Source organism: Mya arenaria, chromosome 3 (assembly GCF_026914265.1).
Source record: "Mya arenaria isolate MELC-2E11 chromosome 3, ASM2691426v1".
NCBI lineage: Eukaryota > Metazoa > Mollusca > Bivalvia > Myida > Myidae > Mya > Mya arenaria.
This window is the reverse complement of record NC_069124.1, coordinates 57,733,733-57,758,162: the sequence shown is the minus strand read 5'-3', so window position 1 is coordinate 57,758,162 and position 24,430 is coordinate 57,733,733. Positions and strand designations below refer to the sequence as shown.

Here is a 24,430-nt window from a genome sequence, read left to right as displayed (position 1 = left end):
TTCAACTTTAAAGGGAAGTTTTCCCTTAATCAAGAACATTTTATTGGCAAGGCCTTAAGGCTATGAATGTTCCATTATGAAAATGCAAAGATTATGATATCTGTCCAAAACCTTTTGCCAATTGTTTGTTTTTGTATGTTTTAAATTATGCTTGTGAAATTTGGGGAAAATCTAAATTAAAAGAACTAGAGAGAATACACCTTAAATTTTGCAAGAGACTGTTGAAGGTTAGACCAAATACATGTAGTGCTTGTATCTATGGTGAACCAGGGAAATATCCGCTTTATATACATGAATAATTTTAAAACCTGTATATGTACAAGCTTTGTTCTAGTGGTAAAAGAAAGTGGGTATCAAATGTTGAGAAATCGTTAAGACAATCATGCTTTCTCTTAGATATTTGACAATGTTGCCAATATAGATTGTAAGTATTTTAGTATGAATTTAAAAGTAGAGTACTAAATATTTTAAGCAAATTGACTCGTAGCGCTTAACATTAGTTCAGCTTTAATACAATCATACAAAGAAGTTAAAACTTCATTAGAATACGCAAAATACCTCGATATTTTACCCCTCCCAAAAACAACAACAAAAAAACAAACAAAAAACAAACAAAAAAACAACAACAACAAACAAACAAACAAACAAACAAAAAACAAACAACAACAAAAAAAACCGAAAAAAACCGTTTCTGCAGACTAAGAATATCAGTATTTCCACTGTGCATTCAGACTGGAAGGTATGACAGATACCGAACACCTAGAGAGGAACGATATTGTTTAATTTGTAATACAAATGATACAGAAAATAAAATTCATTTCATTTCTAAATGTCCATGTTATTCTGGTGTAGGGAAATATATCCAAAACGTTGTTACTACATGCACCCTTTGTTTACAAAATTCAACAAGTGTTGAAATGAAATGACAGGAATGAATAAATTCAACTAGCATTTAATATTAAAAATATCTTGCTATAAGAAACTGACAACTATTCAGTACACATTTAATATATTTATTTGACAATACTTAAATAAAAAGTTTACGTTAGATCTTTTTCTTCTTTTATTTTATTTACTCAGTACATCCAAGCAAGCACAATTCAGTACAAAAATGTGCGTGTTTTTTTATATTCATTCTCATGCGAAAAGAGATCAGAACCGCGTTATTGAAAATAGCATAATATCATTATGAATGGCAAAATTAACGATGACGCCCCAGTAACTGCACTATGCAAAAGTACCGAGGTAATTATAATAATCCAAATACCTACAATTTGTTCACCTTTCATTGCTTATCCATTTTTGTACAACCAACCATTGATTTTATTTTCTATTATGAAATATTCACCTAAGTCGCGACTCTTTACCATTGCATGACACTCATTTACTGATTTAATTAAGCTATTACGGACCACGGATAGTACGGATCATATTTTGGGACATAACGGACCATCTAGTAATAGTAGCAATATAACGGACCATCTAGTAATAGTAGCAATATAACGGACCATCTAGTAATAGTAGTAATATGACGGACCATCTAGTAATAGTAGCAATATAACGGTCCATCTAGTAATAGTAGCAATATAACGGACCATCTAGTAATAGTAGCAATATAACGGACCATCTAGTAACAGTAGCAATATAATGGACCATCTAGTAACAGTAGCAATATGACGGACCATCTAGTAATAGTAGCAATATAACGGACCATCTAGTAATAGTAGCAATATAACGGACCATCTAGTAACAGTAGCAATATAATGGACCATCTAGTAATAGTAGCAATATAACGGACCATCTAGTAATAGTAGCAATATAATGGACCATCTAGTAAAAAATAGTAGATATATAACGGACCATCTAGTAATAGTAGCAATATAACGGACCATCTAGTAATAGTAGATATATAACGGACCATCTAGTAATAGTAGCAATATAACGGACCATCTAGTAATAGTAGCAATATAACGGACCATCTAGTAATAGTAGCAATATAACGGACCATCTAGTAATAGTAGCAATATAACGGACCATCTAGTAATAGTAGCAATATAACGGACCATCTAGTAATAGTAGCAATATAATGGACCATCTAGTAACAGTAGCAATATAACGGACCATCTAGTAATAGTAGCAATATAACGGACCATCTAGTAATAGTAGCAATATGACGGACCATCTAGTAATAGTAGCAATATAACAGACCATCTAGTAACAGTAGTAATACAACAGACCATCTCGTAATAGTAGCAATATAACGGACTAACGGACCATCTAGTAATAGTAGCAATATGACGGACCATCTAGTAATAGTAGCAATATAACGGACCATCTAGTAATAGTAGCAATATGACGGACCATCTAGTAATAGTAGCAATATAACGGACCATCTAGTAATAGTAGCAATATAATGGACCATCTAGTAATAGTAGCAATATAACGGACCATCTAGTAATAGTAGCAATATAATGGACCATCTAGTAACAGTAGCAATATAACGGACCATCTAGTAATAGTAGCAATATAACGAACCATCTAGTAATAGTAGCAATATAACGGACCATCTAGTAATAGTAGCGATATAACGGACCATCTAGTAATAGTAGCGATATAACGGACCATCTAGTAATAGTAGCAATATGACGGACCATCTAGTAATAGTAGCAATATAACGGACCATCTAGTAATAGTAGCAATATAATGGACCATCTAGTAACAGTAGCAATATAACGGACCATCTAGTAATAGTAGCAATATAACGGACCATCTAGTAATAGTAGCAATATAATGGACCATCTAGTAACAGTAGCAATATAACGGACCATCTAGTAATAGTAGCAATATAACGGACCATCTAGTAATAGTAGCAATATAATGGACCATCTAGTAACAGTAGCAATATAACGGACCATCTAGTAATAGTAGCAATATAACGAACCATCTAGTAATAGTAGCGATATAACGGACCATCTAGTAATAGTAGCGATATAACGGACCATCTAGTAATAGTAGCAATATAACGGACCATCTAGTAATAGTAGCAATATAACGGATCATCTAGTATTAGTAGCAATATAACGGACCATCTAGTAACAGTAGTAATATAACGGACCATCTAGTAACAGTAGCAATATAACGGACCATCTAGTAATAGTAGCAATATAACGGACCATCTAGTAATAGTAGCAATATAACGGACCATCTAGTAATAGTAGCAATATGACGGACGGACCATCTAGTAATAGTAGTAATATAACGGACCATCTAGTAATAGTAGCAATATAACGGACCATCTAGTAATAGTAGCAATATAACGGACCATCTAGTAATAGTAGTAATATAACGGACCATCTAGTAATAGTAGTAATATAACGGACCATCTAGTAATAGTAGCAATATAACGGACCATCTAGTAATAGTAGCAATATAACGGACCATCTAGTAATAGTAGCAATATGACGGACCATCTAGTAATAGTAGCAATATAATGGACCATCTAGTAATAGTAGCAATATGACGGACCATCTAGTAATAGTAGCAATATGACGGACCATCTAGTAATAGTAGCAATATAACGGACCATCTAGTAATAGTAGCAATATAACGGACCATCTAGTAATAGTAGCAATATAACGGACCATCTAGTAATAGTAGCAATATAACGGACCATCTAGTAATAGTAGCAATATAACGGACCATCTAGTAACAGTAGCAATATGACGGACCATCTAGTAATAGTAGCAATATAACGGACCATCTAGTAATAGTAGTAATATAACGGAACATCTAGTAACAGTAGCAATATAACGAACCATCTAGTAACAGTAGCAATATAACGGACCATCTAGTAACAGTAGCAATATAACGGACCATCTAGTAATAGTAGCAATATGACGGACCATCTAGTAATAGTAGCAATATGACGGACCATCTAGTAATAGTAGCAATATAACGGACCATCTAGTAATAGTAGCAATATAACGGACCATCTAGTAATAGTAGCAATACAACGGACCATTTAGTAATAGTAGCAATATAACGGACCATCTAGTAACAGTAGCAATATAACGGACCATCTAGTAATAGTAGCAATATAACGGACCATCTAGTAATAGTAGCAATATAACGGACCATCTAGTAATAGTAGCAATATGACGGACGGACCATCTAGTAATAGTAGTAATATAACGGACCATCTAGTAAAAGTAGCAATATAATGGACCATCTAGTAATAGTAGTAATATGACGGACCATCTAGTAATAGTAGCAATATAACGGACCATCTAGTAATAGTAGCAATATGACGGACGGACCATCTAGTAATAGTAGTAATATAACGGACCATCTAGTAAAAGTAGCAATATAATGGACCATCTAGTAATAGTAGTAATATGACGGACCATCTAGTAATAGTAGCAATATAACGGACCATCTAGTAATAGTAGCAATATAACGGACCATCTAGTAATAGTAGCAATATAACGGACCATCTAGTAACAGTAGCGATATAACGGACCATCTAGTAACAGTAGCGATATAACGGACCATCTAGTAATAGTAGCGATATAACGGACCATCTAGTAATAGTAGCTATATAACGGACCATCTAGTAATAGTAGCAATATAACGGACCATCTAGTAACAGTAGCAATATAACGGACCATCTAGTAACAGTAGCAATATAACGGACCATCTAGTAATAGTAGCAATATAACGGACCATCTAGTAACAGTAGCAATATAACGGACCATCTAGTAATAGTAGCAATATAACAGACCATCTAGTAATAGTATATAGTATAGTATATATAACGGACCATGAATTACATGGGTGAAAGTTTGAATTTTTCAAAATACTGAAAATAGGGTGTTTACATAGGGAAATGCCATTTTTACAATACATATATAGGATAAATAATTTCCAAAATACTGAAATAAGAATCAATACTGAAAACTTTCACCCATGGAATTATTAAGTGGACAGCAAATGTAAATTCAAGCAATATATTGTTGGAGTGTAAATATTGTAAATTACATACTGACTTCGAAAATTATTGAAATGTTCTTCCTGATTACCTGAGGACATATATGTTATTAGATTAAGAATATCCGAACGAGCATTACGTATACATGTAGGTAGATATGCACGTATTCGAATTCTCCATGAAGGACGTTATTGTCAATGCTGTGATAAAAGAGATTTAAAATATGAACGATGTCTTACTTATTTGTATAAATATAGAGCAAGTTATATTAAGAGATGTTACATGGTTAGACCAAGTACAATGTATGTTAAAATTTATGGAGCTTATGAATACAAAAAAATAAGACCGTATTAAAAAACCTCAGTCTGTATTGTAAACGAGTCATTGATTATAGAAATACCATCTTAAACACTATTGTCGATTAATGTAATACTGATAGAGAAATGTAAATAATTATAGAAATGTAAATAATTGTAGAAATGTAAAGCATTAATCCTATGGCAGTGCATGTATCATATATCTGTTTAGTATAATTTGAAGTATTCACCATATATGACTTACTATAAACTAAACCATTTATGCAGGCTAACAAACAAGATTAATGATTTCACCTTTTTGTGTCAATAATGCTATCTACCAGACCATTGAAGGCATAAACTATCATGAACAATAAGTGCAAATGCTTCTTGAATTATCTGGGGAAAGGGAGCTTTAAAAAATCATCAATCCTATTAATATTGTCTTATAAATAAACAAGTGCCATACAGGCAGATGTTTTTCTCCCATTTGGCCAAAGAGTATAACAAAAATTGACTTAGCCAGAAGTTACCAAAGTGATTGGACTTCTACAGATGACGCATACTGTAAACATGTGTTCCAATTTCTATGTTCAATAAAAGTAATGGTATCTTAGTTCTAGCCCCGTAGACCCCTGTCATGTTTGTGCACAGCATAGGCTTTTGGCGATTACAAGAGAAGTTGTACCAACACAAACTCACACCACTACGAAGTCGCGCCATATACGGAGAAGTCGCCCCACATATGGATAACATAGTACAGGTTATTACTGCCAAACTTTAGTTGTAAGAATACAAGGTATATTGGATACATTTTTTTAAAATATTTAATTGATTAGGAATAATCTTGGTAAATAAATATAAGGTCTACATGACAAGCTACTTTCATGAATTTAAAACACTCGGTGAATGTTGCTCTTCTCGCGCTAGGCCATCAGAAATAAATGTACATTGAACAGGGATCTTTGAGCATGTCAACCCTAATGATATTTTAGTGCTTTATGTACTATACCTTATATATTTAAGACACTAGAAATTTACCAGCCAAGATTTCAACTCAAAATAAATCGCCAAGAAAAACAAAAGCATAACAACTTTCAGTGTGTCAATATGTATTCTGTGCATTAATTTAATACAAACATGATTAAAATTCAATCAAATCATTTCAATTATCATAGATAACAGCACTTTTAATGATCACAATTATAACAAGACAACATTATTTCAGAGTCAACTGCCATTATACATGTAGATAATTGCAAGCATTATTCTTCCAAACAGTCCAGGAGATTGCCCACTAATGTCATCATTGTCCAAGAGATGCAAGTTCTTTTCTGATCTCCGATACAAGACTGTCCCTTGACACTTTACGCTGAAATAGAAGATTTGAATTTCTAAATGATAAACTGCAAAGAGAATTGTAGCCATCAATCTGCAAATAAACATACCAAAATATGCTTGTCAATCAGTTAAACAAGAAAACAATTACAATGCTATTTTGCACCGCAGAAACAGTGAATATGTAAGTGTATTCAGTTTAAACACTTGAAAGAGTTTGCTTGTTAAATGACCAGTCAATGAAGTGAAACTAATGTAACAAGAGATTTTTGTCAAACATTATGCCCCCCCCCCCCCCCCCCCGAGCACCATGTTGTCAGGATTATATGGACAATAGAATGATATATGCATGGACCGAAATGACAGCTGATTTGTCACTGATATTGGATGCTGTTAAGGCAGTTTAAAGATTATGACCATTCAAAGTGTGAGGATAGAGTGTGTTATGACCATTACCTTTGACTCTATGACCTCAGAATCCATAGGAGTCATCAGCTAGTCACCAAAAATCTAAATTTCAAGTTTGAGGGGCATGTGTGCAGTCATTGTCAAGTTATCACACAGATAAGCTTTTTTTCTATCAAGGTCATTGTGACTATGACCTTTGACTAGATGACCCCTAAAATCATAAGGGGACATCTACAGGTCAGATGCAACCCCAAGTCAAGATTGAGGGCCATGGGTGCAGGCATTGTCGAGTTATCACTCGGAAAAACATTTTCGCATTCAAGGTCACTGTGACCTTGACCTTTGACCCGATGACTCCTAAAATCAATAAGGGCCATCTTATGGTCAGGCCCAACCTCCAATTCAAGTTGGAGGGCCATGGGTGCAGGCATTGTCGAGTGATCACTGGGACAACCTTTTACCACTCAAGGTCACTGTGACCCTAACCTTTGGCCTGATGACCCCCCAAAACAATAGGGGTCATCTACTGGTCAGGCCCAACTTCCACATCAAGTTTTATGACCATAGGTCTAAACATTGTTGAGTTATCACTCAGACAAGCGTTAAAATGCTTTAACCAGTAAAGATCACTGTGACCTTGACCTTTGACCAATGAGCCCTAAAATCAATAGGGGTCATCTACTGGTAGGCCCAACCTTCATGTCAGGTTTGATGACATTACGTCCAGGAATTGTTGAGTTATCACTCGTACAAGCTTTGGTCTACCGACGGACTGACCGACCTACATGTGCAAAGCAATATACCGGTACCTCTCTTCTTCGAAGGGGGGCATAAATATACATGTAAGATGCATTGTGGTTTAAGCATGCTTTTTCAGTAGCAAGTTCCATGTGATACAAAAACGTTTATGCTGTAAACTTGCTGATAGCAGCAGTCAGTGTCTTTGATGTGTGAAGTTGATCTACAGGCTCAATATGTTGTGTTTGATATGAAATTCACTTGGTGGCCTGGTGGTGGGTTAAAACCACAATAGCTCAATGGTTCAAACTTGAAATATTAATAAATAAGAACATTTGCACAAATTTCTGACATTAACATGTTTTTCCCCATTTTATACAATCTGTTCATATCCCTTCTTAAAACATTGACATTATGTAACATTTAAAACTGAGAACTTAAGTAATCTAATAAATTAATGTTTCAATGCAACACTGCCTTATCCACCATGCATTATTACAACAGTGTTGAGTTACTGCTCCAAACATAATTTACATCTAAGGCCATTTTTAAAAATGAATTTTGAAGTGACCTGAATCAGTATTAACAGAAGGCTGCTTTTTTAATAAAGCAATAACTGATCACTAAATAAAAGAACACAATACTTTTTGCTTTTTCTTGGTCATAAAATTTTTATGGTAAGTCAGAGTATTTTCATATTCTTTTAAGATGGCCTTATAAATAAATCTTGGTCCCACCTCTACTCTGGTTTGCGTGTTTTTCATGGTGACTTCGTTATTCTCGATCTCTGACTGTCCAATGATGATGGCTATCGGGATGCCGTTTGTCTCGCAGTACTGGAACTGGTCAAGGGCTCTCGGGTTCTTCTTGTATGACTGCTCCGTCTAAAAGCAGCAAGAACATGGGATAAAATGTGTCTGCTGATTTTGTTGTTTTCAACTCCTGTACACTGTCACTTATTTAAGTTTGCGCAATGAATGGTTCAAGTAAACATAATGGTAAATAAGGAAAAAAAAGAACTTTTTAATTTTTATGAACAATGTATGATATCTAAAATGATCTGCAATATCACTGCCATGATTGTTACAAGGAATCTTTAATTGTGATTATTTTATGTGTTAAATCTACAAAGAGAATTTGCCAGTGAATTGATCAAACTTGATGATAATGTTTTTCAAATATGGTATCATACATGTAGGTCAAATAGTCCTTTGAACTTATTTCTTAAAGCTTAAAATATTTATGACATAAGAGACACTCGTCAATTTAAAGCTGATGATATTGTTTCGAAGAGCATGTTTGTTCCATGTGTGTATGCCAGGTTATGACACAGGAAACTCTTACCTTAATGTTGGCGTCCCATAGTTCCTGACAGAGACGTAGCCTGTGTTCCACTAGGTGTTTCTGGGCAGACACCACATACACCTCCGTCTCTGTTGTACGGATCTTCACATTGTTGGCCTAGAATTAAAACAAGGTTTTAACATCTTTTATATCCATAATTCAAAAAATTGTATTTAACCATTATTATATCAGCAGATTGTGCAGAAGATTACCCATAGCTCAGAGATGGAAAATGGAGAAGAAAGCCCCTGGGTGCAATCATTTCAACATCAACTGTCCCAGATTTAGGCTTTGTGGTTATATAAACATTCAGTAATTTTTATGTCAATTCCCTTTTTAAGTTGACCAAGCAGATCCACAAAATATTGACAGTAACACAATCCTTACCAGTGCCCTTTGTTCCATGATAGCAAAGATCCTCTCCACGCCAATGCTCACACCGACACAAGGCACTTTCTTGCCCTTTGGGTCGAACATTCCAACCAGGTTGTCATAGCGACCACCCCCTGCAACGCTTCCAACACTGACACTTTCCTCTTCCTTACCACTGGCAGCTGGAGTGTAGGCATATCCTGAAAATAGGGACATATACATGATATACATGATTAACATTTCAACAAGGTTGTCATAGCAACTGCCCCCTGCAATGATCCCCCGGTCATGGTCTCCTCCTCCAGACCATTGACAGCAAGAATTTATGGATCCCAGATAACAGAATGATTACTTCAGCAACAGAAACCAATGGTTCAACTGCCAAATAACTTTTCCAGAAACATAAAGCTCTTTCACTTTAAGTTCGAAAATACAAATGTAAGTGAATATGTGTCTGTTACCTTGTAAACAAGCTTCATATATGACTCCAGTGTAGTAATCTAAGCCACGCGCCAAGCTTAAATCAAACAGGACCTGAAACAAGAGTCCAGCAATAATATACATATTGAAGCATATCAATATTGCCATATAAGTTTTTCAAATTAAATAAACTCATTATAAATAACTATCTATGGCTAAAAAATTCAACTAGGATTTTTTAACATACTCCAAACAGAGAAACAGAGCATTCAAGTATCTGTTAACATTTAACGCATAAGGCAACCATAAATAAATACATTGAGGGTTCCCAGCTTTTCCAAAATTTCCCAAATATGAAAGTTTTCTAAGTTGTCATTTTTTTCAGTTTTCAGTTTAGATTTAAGTGGTTAGAATGAGAAACGAAACAATCCTTTTTACCTACCAACACCCAAAAATGTCAGTAGAGAAACATCAATCTTTGTATGTAGCAATTGTTTTGAGAAGTTTTCTACACATGCTGCAGAAGTGCTTCACACATGAACTTATCTTTGCAACTAAAGCAAAATTTCTTTACTTTGAACATACATAACAGTTAAAGATGAATCAAATACACAATGAAATAATGATGCAATATTCATCAATGAGTCCATCATATCACTGTACCTTGTCAGATATTTTGAAGAGTTCGCAGTACTGCAGTAGGACCTTGAGTTCTTGAAGACCCTCGACAGCAGCCTTCTGTGACGTGAGACTTTCATCTTTCAACAGCTCATCCAGGACATCCTGGCCTCCTACACATGCAAGGAAATAGGTCATACACACAAATAAACCTAGGGATGTCACAAAGGACACAAGTTCCCTGAGTGCCACCTAAAACTATTTCTTGGAAAAAAACATAACTTTGAGGTTATTGCACACTGCATTTCCACTTATTATGCTTTAACAATGTGTGTAACTGATGTTAAATTAAAATCCATTGAGTAATAAAGAAGTTAAGCTACTGATAACAAAATAAAAAAATAACAAGGGCAATGTAGTAAGCTGAAATAGACTTATGGTTCTTTTACAATGCACTTTCCTTTTATTGTGTGTACCATTGAATGAAGTTTAGTTATGCATCGGACAAAAAAATGTTACAAAGGAAATAACTCTGTGATAAGCTCTGTTATAGCTGAAATAGAGTAATGGTTCTTGCACACTGCACTTCCTCTCCTTGTGCTTCACCAAAGTATGAAGTTTATTATATTCCATCCTGTAGTTTTTAAGTTATGCTCTGGACAAGAAAAATTGCAACAGACCATCTGACAGACAACAGGGCGACTCCAAAACACCCCCTCGAACTTCCGTTTTCCAGGGGTCTGATGAAGACATTTTGTAAATATCTAACAGGCTTCAATTCAGATTCTGTCTTGATAAGAGATATAAAATATATACCTTAATGCTTGACATGCATGCATCAAGTGTGAAACACACAATATACACCAAAGAAGCTACCAGCCAATAATGACGTACCACTGAACTTGACAAAGTGGCCGATCTTGTCCGCAGCCTCCGGAGCGAGTCCCTTCTCATCCACCATCTCAGCTCTAACATCCTCCCAGAATGTCTGAAACCAAAACCAAGTGGAATTGTGGATATAAGATACAGGTGAAATGGAAACGTGACAATATTCTAATACAACCTTGTATGGTGATCTGTGTTAAACCATGCAGAATTGTTGCGATAAATACAGTTTACTTGGAAACATGACGATACTCTTTACATTTCCCGGTATGGCGTTATAATAGGTAAACCATGTGATATTGTGGACACAATGTACAGCTAACTTGGAAACATGACAATATTCTTACACATCGCGGTAGGACATTATCAGAGGTAAATTGCTCTAAGTATTTTGAAATGGAAGTATTCTTTTATAATCTGCAAATGACATGACACAAAACTCAGATTGTCCAAGGGTTAACCGGAAGTTTCCATGAGTTAACCAGGGGTTACAGAAGTTCTTAGACTTCATGTAATGATACACAATCTTAACTATATTAAGCCATAATTATATTTATGTAATAGCTTTGAATATCTTTCCTTCATATGCCATGCAGTTTGTAATTAAAAATTTACATCATGCACATGCACCTTATTTTTCATTTTGTCTTATCTATCAATGATAAGCTTAGAGTTTGTACAGTTTGTATATGTGACAGTATTAACCTTGTCTAGTTTATCCACAGCTGAGCAGATAGTCCTGAACTTGTCATCAGGTACACCACAGGCCGCAAACATCCCGTCCAACAACTTCCTGTGGTTTATCTGAAATATATCATTTGATTCTCTCAGTTATTGTTACCATAAGAATAAAGTTTAATGTGATAGATAGCGCAGGATAACACCTACATTGATCAAGGCTACATGACAATGCTAAACAAATATTTTCCTTGAAAATTAATAGCAATGAAAAACAGTCAGCAATTTACCTCATATTAAAGGGGCAAGACACATATCATATCACTGACAACACATGGGGCAAGACACATATCATATCACTGACAACACATGGGGCAAGACACATATCATATCACTGACAACACATGGGGCAAGACACACATCATATCACTGACAACACATGGGGCAAGACACACATCATATCACTGACAACACATGGGGCAAGACACATATCATATCACTGACAACACATGGGGCAAGACACATATCATATCACTGACAACACATGGGGCAAGACACATATCATATCACTGACAACACATGGGGCAAGACACATATCATATCACTGACAACACATGGGGCAAGACACATATCATATCACTGACAACACATGGGGCAAGACACATATCATATCACTGACAACACATGGGGCAAGACACATATCATATCACTGACAACACATGGGGCAAGACACATATCATATCACTGACAACACATGGGGCAAGACACATATCATATCACTGACAACACATGGGGCAAGACACATATCATATCACTGACAACACATGGGGCAAGACACATATCATATCACTGACAACACATGGGGCAAGACACACATCATATCACTGACAACACATGGGGCAAGACACACATCATATCACTGACAACACATGGGGCAAGACACACATCATATCACTGACAACACATGGGGCAAGACACATATCATATCACTGACAACACATGGGGCAAGACACATATCATATCACTGACAACACATGGGGCAAGACACATATCATATCACTGACAACACATGGGGCAAGACACATATCATATCACTGACAACACATGGGGCAAGACACATATCATATCACTGACAACACATGGGGCAAGACACATATCATATCACTGACAACACATGGGGCAAGACACATATCATATCACTGACAACACATGGGGCAAGACACATATCATATCACTGACAACACATGGGGCAAGACACATATCACATCACTGACAACACATGGGGCAAGACACATATCATATCACTGACAACACATGGGGCAAGACACATATCACATCACTGACAACACATGGGGCAAGACACATATCACATCACTGACAACACATGGGGCAAGACACATATCATATCACTGACAACACATGGGGCAAGACACACATCATATCACTGACAACACATGGGGCAAGACACACATCATATCACTGACAACACATGGGGCAAGACACACATCATATCACTGACAACACATGGGGCAAGACACATATCATATCACTGACAACACATGGGGCAAGACACATATCATATCACTGACAACACATGGGGCAAGACACATATCATATCACTGACAACACATGGGGCAAGACACATATCATATCACTGACAACACGTGGGGCAAGACACATATCATATCACTGACAACACGTGGGGCAAGACACATATCATATCACTGACAACACGTGGGGCAAGACACATATCATATCACTGACAACACGTGGGGCAAGACACACATCATATCACTGACAACACATGGGGCAAGACACACATCATATCACTGACAACACATGGGGCAAGACACACATCATATCACTGACAACACATGGGGCAAGACACACATCATATCACTGACAACACATGGGGCAAGACACGTATCATATCACTGACAACACATGGGGCAAGACACGTATCATATCACTGACAACACATGGGGCAAGACACGTATCATATCACTGACAACACATGGGGCAAGACACGTATCATATCACTGACAACACATGGGGCAAGACACGTATCATATCACTGACAACACATGGGGCAAGACACGTATCATATCACTGACAACACATGGGGCAAGACACGTATCATATCACTGACAACACATGCATCTTTTGCAGTTTAAACTCTTTTTTCCAGTTCAAAATTTACAAGGGTTGTCTACCACGTAAATCCCAGTCAATTACAAATATCGGGATATTTATCTGTACTCATGAACAAATATGATTTAAACTGGGAAACCATTAGGCGCTATTTTAAACGGGGATACACTGATGAGATAGCAACATACTTCTTGCATTTATTATTTCAACCATGTAAAGTGATGAATTATTGTCCTCCTACTAGCTGACTGATAATTCTAGGCTGTTTCTGAGGAAATACTGTATTTGCCGATTTTTGGACCATCTGGTGTCTAGCCCTTTAAATCACATGGAATCCTCACCCTAATTTTGAAGTCCCCTATATCTAGCTGTGCAAGTATCTCGGCCACAATCTTCACACACTCTGCATCAGGCATCATCACATCAAACTGTCCAGCTATGTCGAAATCCTGCAATCAATCTTTACATAGTTAACATGGTAATATAAGGTTCTTCATGAGTTTTGGAGAATTCTGTCAGGTTTTTCTTCATCATATTACAATATTTCAAGCTTTTGCTAATCATAGAGGTTATTCTCCTTGGGGTGATTTTATAAAACATAACAGTTGCAACCGCCATATACCTGCTTTAAGACGACAATGAAGCTAAAGACTTTAGTGAAGAAAACAAAATTCATGTTTGAACAGACACCAAAACCCTCTGGGTAACACTATTCTATATTTCTGTTTTGACAGCAATAATTCCTTACATGTACTTACACACTGGTAGAATTCCCTAAAGCGTCCCCGTGTCATGGAAGGGTTGTCTCGTCTATACACCTTCGCTATGTGGTAGCGCTTGATTGTGTTGATTTTGTTCATGGCTAGATATCGAGCAAATGGCACCTTCACAAAGTCAAGGTCAACAGTCTACTACTGGAATGGGCAGCATCTTCAAATTTGGTTTAATTAAATACATGTATGCAGAGCAAAACTTTAAGCATTCATTAGACTGATATACACAAACAAAATATCCATTGCTTAGCAGGGCTTAAATTTTCTTTGTATCAGCACTAGTTTAAATTCCAGGGGTCTTTGTAACAGAAGAATTTTATCCCCAATGAAATCCAGTTTATAATGCAAGGGCAAATAAATCTAATTCAGAAGTGACTACACAGTCTTACATGCCTTTTTTTCTTTCAAGTTCAACACATGCCAGTGAATATGGATGTTACACCATCTCAGACCATTGGCTACTGTCCAGCTTTTTAGGTTGTGAGACTGAATGGTTTGTGATATTGAAAGCAGACTGAACATGCCGAATCTACTTAATCTTTTTATGTTTGTTTACATTTTGACCACTTTGTTTGTACTCCTTGACCAGATGTGGTCAATTGGTCAACCAATTTTGTTTTTCTTATAAAACACTAAAAATCAGTTTTATTTCGCTTGCAAATTGGTCATTTGACTGCAATTTGAATTAACTATTCAAGGGAAGTAATCACAAGGATACAGTGAGATCGTATCTGAGAGACAAGAGTTCACCCCCCTGGTCCTTGAGGTCGTAGATGAGTTTGGAGTCCTCGCCATACTTTCCTGTTAGTGTCTCCTTTAAATATACACACACATTGAAGTATAAATATACATGTAGCATACACAATGAAGTACATGTGTAGCATTCACATTGAAGTACAAATCTAGCATAATGATTGAAGACAGACTGTCTCCTAAATATGCATACACATTCGAGACTGTTTTCAGACACAAATATTTCATCTGGAAATTGAATCAAGAAGAAATCTAATATTTCATGAGGGCAGACAATGTTTGATAGTAAGGAAAAATACAGTTTATAACCTAAAGAAGGTGATCACTCAACATAATGACATTTATAAAGAAATTTTTATACTTTGTTAAGGTTGCAATTTTTTTTGTCTACTAAAATGTCTATACCTTGAGTTCAAACACTGGTGTGTCTATTGTTTCGGCTCCATGGCGCTTAAAACAGCCGACAATCGTATTGAACACTCCTTCCCGGATTGCCATTTGAACAGGATTGTAGTCGCGTGTGCCCTAAGGAAATAACACAAACCTCTATGTCTAATTCACAAGAAACAAAGCTTTAAAAGAACACCATTTTTAAAACTGTTATTTTATTATTAATAAATTAAATCAGACAATGAGACCTGTCAATATGTTTCATATCACTTATAACATGTGTGTATCTATGAACATTCAACTGACGTTGATTTTAATTATGAGAAAAAACACATTGAACAACATTGCTTGAAAAACTTGTAATACAAATGTTTAAAACTTCATAATTAATTAAAAAATACATCATTTAATGTCAATTTTTCTGTACATTAAATGTTCATCATGATTCATCAGTGGATTTAACTTATTTATTTTACAATGATCAGGAAACAATGCATTACAACAAAATTGTAATCACACTTGTTGGAATCATGTTATGTGAGACCATTGTTTTTGTAGCGTGGGTGTGACCAAAGTTCTGGAGGAGAGGCAAGCTTTGTGACCACCAACCACACTCAACTTCACACAATTCATCAATCCACAATCAATTTATAGAAAAGTGACATACCTTAGGGCATTTGAGGACAAACTTCTTTGGTGCTTCATCTCCGAGCTTTGCCTTCAACTCAAGAAGCTTGGCAACCTCCTCTGAGATCTGAAATGGTTGGCGTCAAGTTACCGGTATACACATGTTTATAACAGGGAGACAGTACAAAAAGGCATGTATATAGAGGATTATAAATGTTTGTCTCAGTTTAGAATATATGCAATATATTTAAGTGAGTGAGCACCAAAAGTAATATTGCCACATGTGATGTATTTACTTTTCAAGTTTTGGGGTTCATGAGGTGATATGTGTTGCAATCTTACACTGAAATAAACAATTTGCTGTTTATTTAATGCTTATAATTTTACAAAAACAAAATTTAATTGATATTTTTAATAGCAAACAGCATAAAATTTCAAACAAATGTTGACATGCCACAAACAAAATTAAATAACGTCATTGCATTTTCATCCAGACATTGTTTGTGTTTATGTTACCAATTTTACAATGAAACGGGTCAAGTATGAGAAAAAAGGTGAGTTTATTGAGATATATGTATAATCCACCGTTATATTTCAATGAACCACCAGAAAGCATCATTTATGATTAAGATAAATGTGCCACACCTAATTACTTCAAAAACTGTATATTTGACCATGTGCATGGTGATTCTCATATTGAATATTTGCATAGTGATTCTCATATTGACCATGTGCATGGTGATTCTCGTATTGAATATTTGCATGGTGATTCTCGTATTGAATATTTGCATGGTGATTCTCGTATTGAATATTTGCATGGTGATTCTCGTATTGAATATTTGCATGGTGATTCTCGTATTTAACATTTGCATGGTGATTCACATATTGAATATTTGCATGGTGATTCTCATATTTAACATTTGCATGGTGATTCACATATTTAACATTTGCATGGTGATTCACATATTGAATATTTGCATGGTGATTCTCATATTCAACATTTGCATGGTGATTCTCTTATTGATTTTTTGCATGGTGATTCTCATGCATAAAGACATGATACTGTTTATACAAGTACTTAAAATGATTATTTGTATTAATTTTTTAATTATGTTTTAATAATTTTATTATAGCAAACTTACTTTGACAACTATAATCGATACACTCATCTCTTAGCATCTACATTTACAGTTTCTATTCATTTACCTGCATTTCTTTGATCATGAAATGTTGCATCATACATTGGCTCTAGGAATGAACTCAAAGAACCAAAATTATAGAGATCTATATTTAACTGTACAGGTCTAAAGATAACACATCAATGTTGCCTTTAAATTAAATGCATTAAAAGTCCAAAATTTTAATCACTTTTTCTTATCATGCAAAATCTGACACAGGGCGCATGAATCAGATGAGAGGCAGTAAGGTAGACTTTTATGGTTGATTTTTTTTTTGATTAAGCCTAGTAATTAATGATTGCCTATCTGAAATTTCATTGGCTGGAAACATAGGTTGACTTCTAATTAAGAAATATAACACACCACTGAGGGCCATATGACATTATAAGGACAGGCCAGTCAGCCAAGGAAGGTGTATATGGACCAAGGCGCGAGCCGAGGTCCATTCACTTTCGGGGGCTGACTGGCCGGTCCTTATAATGCCATATGGGCCGAAGTCGTGTTTTATATTCCTTATATTAAACCAAACATTTTATATTACCATTTGATATTTTGAAAGCGCTTTTGATCTGTTTTATCAAACAAAGCAATTCATGTTTACTTGCGACAATTGTTCGCCGTTGTGAAAATCCCAAGTTGTACACACAATTTTTATGACGTCAGCAGTCCATATTATTTTTCGCAAGGTTCGGAGGTCAGCTGACGTCATAAAACATATAAGGGACACATTTATGTAAGGTATAATATATATAGTTATAAACATAGCCCAAGTATAAAACTTGTTTACATGAAAACTATTAGAAATAACAAGGGAGCGATGGAGCATCTGTCAAATTCTTCTGTTACATTTCAGACAAAAAGGGGCTAAACTCCTCAATTTCAGAATTAAAGGCCTTGCTTTGCATGAGTCTTTAGCAACATGTGTACCAAGTTTCATTTGGATATCTTAATATTTTTTTTGAGTTATGGCCAAGGTTCCGCACTACGACAACAATGACCACATGAAGACCATAATGTGACAATAACTTTTTCTTCTTTACAACACTTTTAAAATGAGGTGACTATTAAGTATCTATACATATGGAGTTATATTATCATCACTCCCTTCCATACTTTGGGAAATAACTGCTTTGTGTATACATGCTGTATCTGAGTTAACAAACAACAAATTCCATATTTGATAATGAATAGCAATAAACATAATATTATTTTGTGCTTGTCATACTACTAAATCCAATATAACATTCAGTTGAACAAATTCAAAGATACATGTACAGTACTTTTTAAGAATCGTTATAAACCTTAAGGCTTAGTACAATGGAGTTCCTAGCAGAACATACAAATTAACTGATTTTACATAAAAATCACTGAATGAACTCACAGAGGCCTTTTTAACAAGAGGTGACTTTTCATGATCTATACATATCGTATGATGTATATCACCACTCCCTTCCATTTGGGAGATGGCTGCTTTATCAACACACGATGTATCCATGGTAACAGCTAATAAATTCCAAATTTAACTATTAATTTAACTCAAATCACACATAGCAACTTTTGTCAAAAACTCAATTATAGCTTCCAAAAGTCTCCAAAGTCAGCACAAGTCAACGCTCTAGATGAAAGTCAAGTGAGTGAAGTGTTAGTGTAGATGGTACTTCCAGTGGTGGGAACCTGCCATGTGGCCCACAGACTTGGATTTTATCACAATAATTGCAACACTTATGGTATATGGTTAAACTTTCATGACAAAAAATATGGTATCATGGTCTAGTTGTAGTAAAAGCAAGTTACATTGAAAGTTATTTACTACTTTGGTTTAGTTTTAAAATTTATTTTGAATTTGACAACAACTTAACTTTGAATTTCATGATTAAAGTCAAAAATCACCATGTACATGACTGTAGATAAAGGTGACTTAGTCATATACAAACAAGTCTTTAAAGTATAAATTAAAAGATAAATTATAAACAATAACTAATTTAATTATGAGCAAAGTATGAGCAGCATGTAATGATTTATAATTAAAGCATTTTAGTAAAACTGTCTAAAAACTGAATAAAACTAAAGTAAGTTTTACAGCAAAGAAGAAAAATCTCATATCAAAGTCTACAAACAAGTAGGTCAATTAGAAAGAGCTCTTAAACGATGAAGGTCGACCCACTTGTAATGGGAGGGAATAAGTTAGAAGCAGGATAATTAACAAGTCGCTAGGCGGCCAAACAAATTTTTAAGGCTGAAAAGTTTATTTTTTGGTACTGCAAGACCACATGTGGAAATCATAGTTACTAATTACTATATATATTGTTATGGTCTAGTAGTAATTCATAATCTTTGAAATATTAGTTACAGACATCTGCTAGACTTGTTCTTAATTACTGGACATACTGTATCTTCATTGCACTATGGATTAATGTGCTTTTAGTTATGAACTAAATATTATATCATTGTTAGTAAGTTTATGTTTAAAGTTTGATTGACACCTGGCAACTTTTAATTCATAATTGCACTGTAATGCAAGGAAAAAAATAATAATGAGATAAACAATGGGACAAACCTGTGAATCAGATGAGCAGCGTACCCATGGCAACAGTTTCAGACAATGTGAGGTAAGGAGGCGTCGATGGAATTGGCACAAAGGGAACATCATTTTGTCAAACGAAAGAAATAGCATCAAAGGTGAAGGTACAGCAGTTGATATGGAAATGAAGAGAAAATCCAATCAGCAAATCTGGTAAAACAATAGAAATCATAGAGAAGCTGTCAAAAATTGACAGCCATTTGATAACAGAGAATATTCATTAAAAGTGTTCCTTTTTGCTCATGTTTTAATCTTAAGGGTTAATCGTATTAAAAAAGAACATCCTTTATTTGTGGCGAGTCAACATTTCCAGTATAGTCTAAAATCTCAGGACACCAAAATATACAATTCACTTAAAATCCAAATTAGTAAACCATGCAAATGTAGAAGTGTATGTATATTTACGGATTCATATCATTAAATTCAGGCCAAACTAAATACTGCTACTGTGCTAGGTCACAGGGGTTTCTCTCAAAATAACAACAGCCCTATATATAATTTATAGACGAGTGGAAGAACACAATTTGTCTAATTATAAAAAGAATGTAATCAAAAAGGTAAAGGAGTTCAAACATATTTATTTCTTTTTTTAAAAAAGAGCGACTAATATTATATAGTCACTCTTTTTAAAAAATAAATAAAGATGTTTTATATAAGACTTTTGCATGACTGAAATCACCACAGTAATGAATGAACATTATATATCAGGGCTTCTAAAAACTGGCAATTTGCCGGTCTGGACCGATTTTGACCAAGCCAGACCGATTTCAGTTTCAAAAAGTGTAAAAAAATCGGTCCGAAATTTTCTAATTTTTTTTGTAATTTCGGTTCAATACGACTTAGTTAGTAAAAGTTGTAGAAATCGTAATACACAGACATTCATGGGTCATTCAGACATTCAAAACTACCTCCAATAGGTCATAAAAGTGTCTTGGTTACCATGAGACCGATGCGACCATAGCCTATCTGTTAATTAGCAGCCGCTTGCAATCGGTCCAATCACGTGTTTTGGAATTGGCAGAAGACACAATTAAACAAACTATGTGTTAACTATGTGCTTGCAGCTATCCTCATTAAGTGTTAAAATCGGTCCATATTTTCACATGGCAATATGTTGTCGTCGATCATAACATGATATCCGTTTGTTGATTATAAAGAACCATTGCTGGTTAAAAACAGAGTTAAAGATAAATGTATGTCATTGTTAATCCGCGAAAGCATTAAAATACTGTATTAATTAACCTAATAATATATAGGATATCAACAACCAAACACTTGATTAACTACATATTCTGACAGCTGAGTCTGCCGCTTACGTCATATTTATTCGCAGAAATGAAAAAAATTGTTGTTGATATCACACTTTAAGTTGGTTGCCCCGATTATAAATCTAGATATATATTATTACTAAAGATTATCAGTTGAATGTTGACCCACTAAAGAAGCATTAAGCAAATAAATCATAATATTGTTTCACTTTTTGTCGTCTAACTGCCTCCCGACAACCACAGTTAATTACGATTGCAGTCTTGCTAGAAATGCCGCAGAACTCGATGAGAATCTCATTTGAATTAAACTTGTATCAATGACTATCTGAATCGGCTATGCTGGCTCTATAGCCCTCTTACGAATTGCCACAGAGCAAAAAATAATGACAGAAAAGATGTCGTGAAAATGTATGACATTTCTATAAAATCGGACTATTGAACAGGTCTTTCCTTTTTTGAGGGGGGGGGGGGTCCCGGGTCCGGACCGATTGAGGTTCCAAAGTTTTAGAAGCCCTGTTATATATATATATATATATCTGCATTCGGACACACATTTCCAAAATTCCAAAATTAGTTTTAAATAAATCATATTGTATGCAATAAATATCCAGTTCAATGAAGAAACATGAGTTTGAACTCCAACCACTATATATGTTGAATATAAATGAAATTTACTTATAAAATTAGCGAATGTCACAATCCCGTTTTGGTTTGGTTTTACATCGGTCATTTTGATTTCTCAGCACTCACCTCTTGTATCAAGTAAAATGATGTGTTGGACAAATTAAAAAGTGTTGTGTGATAAGTTGAGCTCCGATGTGTTATGCACCAGTGAATTGTAACCACAGCCCTCTCAGGTCCGGGGAATAGCGGGGACTTTGACTTTTTGTCCAAATGCCCCCACACCCCAGGGACCCTAGGTAAGGCCCGTTCGCCGCTACATGTATATTTAAAGCGAAGACAAAACCACCGCATTCACCCAGCACTGAGGGGCCACCTGAAAGGTAAAAACAGCCCATTACCCCGGCTATCCCCCCGGACCAGGGGGGGCTGTGGTTACAATTGACTGGTGCATTACTTGCATGAGCAAAATTAATTTGTTCTTCAGTATCACATTTTGTCTTAACTACATCAAAACATACCGACCGAAAGAAAACATAAAACAGAAAGTTTGCCATGTCTTATTCTGAAATAAATAATATTTTTTAATTTGAATTTTTATACATTTTGTAACGATAAGTTTTTAACTTAGTTTTACGATGCAGAACTTACACGATCTTTGTCAGCTTTTTCTGCTTTCAACTTCCGTACAACTTCCCCCTGTTGTGTTATTTGATCTTTAATCACAGCTCGCGTTTCTTCCATATTTTATCACATAAAAAATGAACCGGTAAAGTCGAAATTCAATATGGCGACCTCCTTAGAGAACTATTATTGCGATTTTATTTATAATAAATCAAAATACCCTCGGTTCAACACTGAAAAACATGGATAATTAAACAAAACATGTAAAATGAGAAGTACTGTAACTGCTGGGAAATCTGAAAATCTAGAATATCAAGTCAATATCAGAGAAATATGTATGACAGCTCGGTTTCGTCATGAAAAGACATGAGAGTAGCCTCCCTTATATTATGTTAATTTTCTCGAATTTATGTGACGACCTCGGCTAGGTTATTAAACACTAATAAAAGCCTGCAACTAACAGAAATACAAATAGAGCCAGCAAGAAGCCAATACGCTCTCGTAGAACGCTCCAGTAAATTAGAACAGTATTTGTTTCACAATTGTGTGCTTTTATGACGCGTTCAGACAAGAAAAATGTATTTCCATTTTTCCTCAGGAGAGGTGAAGCTGTCTAATGTTTTCATACTTATTATATATGTTGCCATAATAAGCATTGGCATCGGGATGAACAACGAACATTCGAGTTAACGCCACTAAGACACACACAAAAAAAACAAAACGGAGATAACGACATATTTTAATTTTTAGCGATGCCCCTGATGCAGAATAAAAAACACACATTGACATATCAATAGCTCGTGTAACGCTAAAATCTTAAGACAAAATAGACAATGTAATCAGGGTATAGTCTGGAAACGCAATAACTTTCTTTTTAAGTTTGACATCAACAATACAATATATACACAAGGAATAAGCAATGTCAAAATCGCAACAGAAAAAAAGTACAATTTGTAGACAATTTAATCACCAAATTTCTTAAAATTGAACCTTTCGATAATGCTAATGCGACAGTCTTGTAGAATTAAAAAATGAGTCGAGGGGTAAATGAACTAAATGTAGAAACAGATGATAATAGTGTAAGGATATCAGGTCTGATTGTAAGTACCAACGGCCTACATGACATTTTGCACAGTGAAAAACTTCGTTACACACGAAGGCTGTGAATACACTATTAAGAAAACAAGTAGGATATGCAAATCATACTAGGCCTGCCTGTAGTCCAAATAATTGTACGTTGACGGATTTTTTTTTAGATTTTTGATATGGCAAAGGGATTGGAAGAATCCCGTATAACACGTCGAATATTTTAGACTAGGCCTGCCTGCAACTGGCTAAGGGTGTATCCGTAAGAGAGATGGCAGTATCACCTTGAAATGG

At 35.2% G+C, this 24,430-nt stretch overlaps 1 protein-coding gene across 3 annotated transcripts; it reads right to left on the bottom strand.

The window, feature by feature from the left end:
• Positions 1 to 6,366: 6,366 nt before the first annotated feature.
• Positions 6,367 to 23,420, bottom strand: LOC128228640 (histidine--tRNA ligase-like). 3 transcript variants are annotated; one of them, XM_052940060.1, is made up of 15 exons: positions 23,078 to 23,420; positions 20,514 to 20,687; positions 16,819 to 16,905; positions 16,167 to 16,286; positions 15,727 to 15,822; positions 14,994 to 15,119; positions 14,577 to 14,684; positions 12,112 to 12,210; positions 11,416 to 11,509; positions 10,567 to 10,694; positions 9,945 to 10,017; positions 9,499 to 9,683; positions 9,112 to 9,228; positions 8,505 to 8,651; positions 6,367 to 6,655 (listed from the first exon to the last, which is right to left on the bottom strand). In XM_052940060.1, the coding sequence occupies exons 2-15, from the start codon at positions 20,628 to 20,630 to the stop codon at positions 6,590 to 6,592; spliced, it is 1,563 nt and encodes a 520-aa protein (XP_052796020.1). In that variant the 5' UTR covers positions 20,631 to 20,687; positions 23,078 to 23,420; the 3' UTR covers positions 6,367 to 6,589. The 3 variants fall into 3 exon arrangements, with proteins under 3 accessions (XP_052796020.1, XP_052796022.1, XP_052796021.1); XM_052940062.1 differs by lacking the exon at positions 20,514 to 20,687; XM_052940061.1 differs by lacking the exons at positions 20,514 to 20,687; positions 23,078 to 23,420 and adding an exon at positions 19,338 to 19,578.
• Positions 23,421 to 24,430: the final 1,010 nt, after the last annotated feature.

Bases quoted from the DNA above. Each gene is read 5' to 3' on its own strand.
- LOC128228640 (XM_052940060.1), bottom strand. From the start codon at position 20,630: ATGCTATTTCTTTCGTTTGACAAAATGATGTTCCCTTTGTGCCAATTC. The intron at 15,120-15,726 runs GTATCCTTGTGA...GACTTTGTGAAG, and splicing joins CTCTCAGATACGATCTCACT to GTGCCATTTGCTCGATATCT. The intron at 6,656-8,504 runs GTGGGACCAAGA...CTTCTATTTCAG, and splicing joins ACACGCAAACCAGAGTAGAG to CGTAAAGTGTCAAGGGACAG.